This window comes from Oncorhynchus mykiss, chromosome 10 (genome assembly GCF_013265735.2).
Source record: "Oncorhynchus mykiss isolate Arlee chromosome 10, USDA_OmykA_1.1, whole genome shotgun sequence".
Taxonomy (NCBI): Eukaryota; Metazoa; Chordata; class Actinopteri; order Salmoniformes; family Salmonidae; genus Oncorhynchus; species Oncorhynchus mykiss.
Window position 1 is genome coordinate 28,809,788 of NC_048574.1, and position 6,000 is coordinate 28,815,787.

The 6,000-nt window shown below is 51.8% G+C and overlaps 1 protein-coding gene across 1 annotated transcript in view; it reads right to left on the reverse strand.

Annotated features, from left to right (window-relative positions):
- LOC110533612 (rho GTPase-activating protein 7) overlaps positions 1 to 5,717 on the reverse strand; it is an 83,702-nt gene extending 77,985 nt beyond the window's left edge. Inside the window, exon 1 of the mRNA XM_021618003.2 lies at positions 5,404 to 5,717. Within this exon, the coding sequence (XP_021473678.2) occupies positions 5,404 to 5,518 (115 nt within the window). The 5' untranslated portion in view covers positions 5,519 to 5,717. The remainder of the gene's footprint in view (positions 1 to 5,403) is intronic.
- Between the last annotated feature and the right edge of the window lie 283 nt (positions 5,718 to 6,000).

Sequence of the window (6,000 nt, forward strand, 5' to 3'; positions counted from 1 at the left end):
AGAGGGAGACAGGGTGAAGGGAAAGGACAGAGACAAGACAACATGACAGTACCCCCCCACTCACCGAGCGCCTCCTGGCGCACTCGAGGAGGAAACCTGGCGGCAACGGAGGAAATCATCAATCAGCGCACGGTCCAGCACGTCCCGAGAGGGAACCCAACTCCTCTCCTCAGGACCGTACCCCTCCCAGTCAACTAGGTACTGATGACCACGGCCCCGAGGACGCATGTCCAAGATCTTACGGACCCTGTAGATAGGTGCGCCCTCGACAAGGATGGGGGGGGGGGGGGGGGAAGACGAGCGGGGGCGCGAAGAACGGGCTTAACACAGGAGACATGGAAGACCGGGTGGACGCGACGAAGATATCGCGGAAGAAGAAGTCGCACTGCGACAGGATTAATGACCTGAGAGATACGGAATGGACCAATGAACCGCGGGGTCAACTTGCGAGAAGCCGTCTTAAGGGGAAGGTTCTGAGTGGAGAGCCAAACTCTCTGACCGCGACAATATCTAGGGCTCTTCGTTCTACGCTTATTAGCAGCTCTCACAGTCTGCGCCCTATAACGGCAAAGTGCAGACCTGACCCTCTTCCAGGTGCGCTCGCAACGTTGGACAAAAGCCTGAGCGGAGGGGACGCTGGACTCGGCGAACTGAGATGAGAACAACGGAGGCTGGTACCCGAGGCTACTCTGAAAAGGAGATAGCCCGGTCGCAGACGAAGGAAGCGAGTTGTGGGCGTATTCTGCCCAGGGGAGCTGTTCTGACCAAGACGCAGGGTTGCGAAAAGAAAGACTGCGTAAGATGCGACCAATAGTCTGATTGGCCCGTTCTGCTTGACCGTTAGACTGGGGGTGAAAGCCGGAAGAGAGACTGACGGAAGCCCCAATCAAACGGCAAAACTCCCTCCAAAATTGAGACGTGAATTGCGGACCTCTGTCCGAAACGACGTCTGACGGAAGGCCATGAATTCTGAAAACATTCTCGATGATGATTTGTGCCGTCTCTTTAGCAGAAGGAAGCTTAGCAAGGGGAATGAAATGAGCCGCCTTAGAGAACCTATCGACAACCGTAAGAATAACAGTCTTCCCCGCTGACGAAGGCAGTCCGGTGACAAAATCTAAGGCGATGTGAGACCACGGTCGAGAGGGAATAGGAAGCGGCCTGAGACGGCCGGCAGGAGGAGAGTTACCGGACTTAGTCTGCGCGCAGACCGAACAAGCAGCCACGAAACGACGCGTGTCATGCTCCCGGGTGGGCCACCAGAAACGCTGGCGAATGGAAGCAAGCGTACCCCGAACGCCAGGGTGACCGGCTAACTTGGCAGAGTGAGCCCACTGAAGAACGGCCAGACGAGTAGGAACGGGAACGAAAAGAAGGTTCCTCGGACAAGCGCGCGGCGACGGAGTTTGAGTGAGTGCTTGCTTTACCTGCCTCTCAATTCCCCAGACAGTCAACCCGACAACACGCCCCTCAGGGAGAATCCCCTCGGGGTCAGTGGAGGCTACTGAAGAACTGAAGAGACGAGACAAAGCATCAGGCTTGGTGTTCTTAGAGCCCGGACGATAAGAAATCACGAACTCGAAACGAGCGAAAAACAGCGCCCAACGCGCCTGACGCGCATTAAGTCGTTTGGCAGAACGGATGTACTCAAGGTTCCTATGGTCAGTCCAAACGACAAATGGAACGGTCGCCCCCTCCAACCACTGTCGCCATTCGCCTAGGGCTAACCGGATGGCGAGCAGTTCGCGGTTACCCACATCATAGTTACGTTCCGACGGCGACAGGCGATGAGAAAAATACGCGCATGGGTGGACCTTGTCGTCAGAGAGGGAGCGCTGAGAAAGGATGGCTCCCACTCCCACCTCTGACGCGTCAACCTCGACAACGAACTGTCTAGAGACGTCAGGTGTAACAAGGATAGGAGCGGATGTAAAACGATTCTTGAGGAGATCAAAAGCTCCCTGGGCGGAAACGGACCACTTAAAGCACGTCTTGACAGAAGTAAGGGCTGTGAGAGGAGCTGCCACCTGACCGAAATTACGGATGAAACGACGATAGAAGTTCGCGAAGCCGAGAAAGCGCTGCAGCTCGACGCGTGACTTAGGGACGGGCCAATCAATGACAGCTTGGACCTTAGCGGGATCCATCTTAATGCCTTCAGCGGAAATAACAGAACCGAGAAATGTGACGGAGGAGGTATGAAAAGTGCACTTCTCAGCCTTCACGAAAAGACAATTCTCTAAAAGGCGCTGGAGGACACGTCGAACGTGCTGAACATGAATCTGGAGTGACGGTGAAAAAATCAGGATATCGTCAAGGTAAACGAAAACAAAGATGTTCAGCATGTCTCTCAGGACATCATTGACTAATGCCTGAAAGACAGCTGGAGCGTTAGCGAGGCCGAAAGGAAGAACCCGGTATTCAAAGTGCCCTAACGGAGTGTTAAACGCCGTCTTCCACTCGTCCCCCTCCCTGATGCGCACGAGATGGTAAGCGTTACGAAGGTCCAACTTAGTGAAAAACCTGGCTCCCTGCAGGATCTCGAAGGCTGAAGACATAAGAGGAAGCGGATAACGATTCTTCACTGTTATGTCATTCAGCCCTCGATAATCTATGCAGGGGCGCAGAGACCCGTCCTTCTTCTTGACAAAAAAAAACCCCGCTCCGGCGGGAGAGGAGGAGGGGACTATGGTACCGGCGTCAAGAGCTACAGACAAATAATCTTCGAGAGCCTTACGTTCGGGAGCCGACAGAGAGTATAGTCTACCCCGGGGGGGGGTGGTTCCCGGAAGGAGATCAATACTACAATCATACGACCGGTGTGGAGGAAGAGAGGTGGCCCTGGACCGACTGAACACCGTGCGCAGATCGTGATATTCCTCCGGCACCCCTGTCAAATCACCAGGCTCCTCCTGTGAAGAAGAGACAGAGGAAACAGGAGGGATAGCAGACATTAAACATTTCACATGACAAGAGACGTTCCAGGAGAGGATAGAATTACTAGACCAATTAATGGAAGGATTATGACAAACTAGCCAGGGATGGCCCAAAACAACAGGTGTAAAAGGTGAACGAAAAATTAAAAAAGAAATGGTTTCACTATGATTACCAGAAACAGTGAGGGTTAAAGGTAGCGTCTCACGCTGAATCCTGGGGAGAGGACTACCATCCAGGGCGAACAAGGCCGTGGGCTCCTTTAACTGTCTGAGAGGAATGTCATGTTCCCGAGCCCAGGTCTCGTCCATAAAACAGCCCTCCGCCCCAGAGTCTATTAAGGCACTGCAGGAAGCTGACGAACCGGTCCAGCGTAGACGGACCGACAAGGTAGTGCAGGATCTTGAAGGAGAGACAGGAGTAGTAGCGCTCACCAGTAGCCCTCCGCTTACTGACGAGCTCTGGCCTTTTACTGGACATGAAGTGGCAAAATGACCAGCGGAACCGCAATAGAGACAGAGGCGGTTGGTGATTCTCCGTTCCCTCTCCTTAGTCGAGATGCGGATACCTCCCAGCTGCATGGGCTCAGCACCCGAGCCGGCAGAGGAAGATGGTAGTGATGCGGAGAGGGAGGCGACGGAGAGCGCGAGCTCCTTTCCACGAGCTCGGTGACGAAGATCAACCCGTCGCTCAATGCGAATAGCGAGTTCAATCAAGGAATCCACGCTGGAAGGAACCTCCCGGGAGAGAATCTCATCCTTTACCTCTGCGCGGAAACCCTCCAGAAGACGAGCGAGCAAGGCCGGCTCGTTCCAGCCACTGGAGACAGCAAGAGTGCGAAACTCAATAGAGTAGTCTGTTATGGATCGATTGCCTTGACATAGGGAAGACAGGGCCCTGGAAGCCTCCTCCCCAAAAACAGATCGATCAAAAACCCGTATCATCTCCTCCTTAAAGTCTTGATACTGGTTAATACACTCAGCCCTTGCCTCCCAGATTGCCGTGCCCCACTCACGAGCCCGTCCAATAAGGAGAGATATGACGTAGGCGACACGAGCAGTGCTCCTGGAGTAAGTGTTGGGCTGGAGAGAAAACACAATATCACACTGGGTGAGGAACGAGCGGCATTCAGTGGGCTCCCCAGAGTAACACGGCGGGTTATTGATTCTGGGCTCCGGAGATTCGAAAGCCCTGGAAGTGGCCGGTGGATCGAGGCGGAGATGGTGAACCTGTTCTGTGAGGTTGGAGACTTGGGTGGCCAGGGTCTCAACGGCATGTCGAGCAGCAGACAATTCCTGCTTGTGTCTGCCTAGCATCGCTCCCTGGATCTCGACGGCTGAGTGGAGAGGATCCGAAGTCGCTGGGTCCATTCTTGGTCGGATTCTTCTGTTAGGGTACGTGAATGAGGACCCAAAAGCGAATCAACTTAAACTGAGCTTCTTTAATTACCACACACAGGTAGGCTCAGATGGACCGGCAGATTCCGACAGGACAGGACAAGGTTACAGCAAACATGACGACAGTCTGGTACAGGCATGAATGACACAAACAAACAAGAATCCGACAAGGACAGGAGCAGAAACAGAGACAGATATAGGGACCTAATCAGAGGGAAAAAGGGAACAGGTGGGGAACGGGGTGACGAGGTAGTTAGGAGGAGACAGGGCACAGCTGGGGAAAAGAGGGGGAGAAAAGGTAACATAACAACGACCAGCAGAGGGAGACAGGGTGAAGGGAAAGGACAGAGACAAGACAACATGACACATAATGCATGGGCCCTGAAATTCCTAAAGGCCACAGAGGAATCAAGGTCATCTCAGCAGGTCTCCAGTATGAGAACCATGAAGCTCCCCCCACTGACAGTCCACCAGAGGCTAGGGCCAACCGACCCTTCTGCAGGGCACTGAGCTACACACTGGAGCTTTTTTGCATTATCATAATTCTAATCTAGAGCATGTTTTGATCAGAGGAGGCTGGTGGGAGGAACTGTAGGGGGGCTGGATGGCTGGAATGGATAAAATGTAATGGAGTCAAACATGTGGTTTCCATATGTTTGATGTGTCTGATGCTGTTCCATTTATTCCATTCCAGCCATTACAATGAGCCCATCCTCCTATAGCTCCTTCCACCAGCCTCCTCTGGTTTTGATAGACACGCAACCATGGGAAAAGAACTCTCTGGTATGTAGGACTGGAGATGTAGCTTGAAACGGTGAGAGGTTTAACATGATACAGCTGTGAGGTGAGCGGAGTGTCAGTTTTGGTGAAAGTGAAATGATTTGGTAAGTGATTTATGGGCTAGACTGTGTGAGACAGACAACTGTCACATCAATGCAATTATTGATGGATTTGTAAACACAACAGTCAAGCCAGTAAATAATTTACTACACAAAGTTTGAGTCAACAAGTTAACAGACGGTCACACACTTCAAACACTTGGTCAATGTGTGAGAAAGAGTCCAGTACTTACCCCAAAGCCTTTTCTCCCTAGCACTCTTCCAGAATACATCCCAAGCCTTGTTGGTAGAGACTTTCACATGCTCACTGAAGGACCTCCGCAGTGGGGTTTTGCCAATATGAGCCATATTCCATGTGTCCTGTTCTCTCCCTGAAAAACCTCCGCTAGTCACTCACTCCTCTCTGGATCCATCAGGGTGAAAAAGCCCCTGCGAGTTAGTCAGTCAGTCCGTTCACCAAGTCCACCAGAGAGACGGAGCGCTCTAAGGAAAGAGAGAAGTTCCTCTTGCCGGGCTGACACTTGATGCAGAAAGTCTGCATGTAATTTGTGAACACCCTCCTCCAGTGTGGCCTGAAAAATAAATAGTATCAAATTTGGGTTAAGACCCCCCCCCCCCCCCCCCCCCCTCTCCATTCCCCCCATGCACAGAGATGGGCAGTATTTATTTGAAATATGTATTTCAATTACTTTTGAGTATTTTGTCATTTGTATTACACTTGGCTGAACTATATTCCAGTGTATTTTGTAACAAGATACTTTTCAGAGCCGAAATATGTATTTTCAAAATACAATATACAAAATACTTTTCTATACCGTTTTTATAGTGGT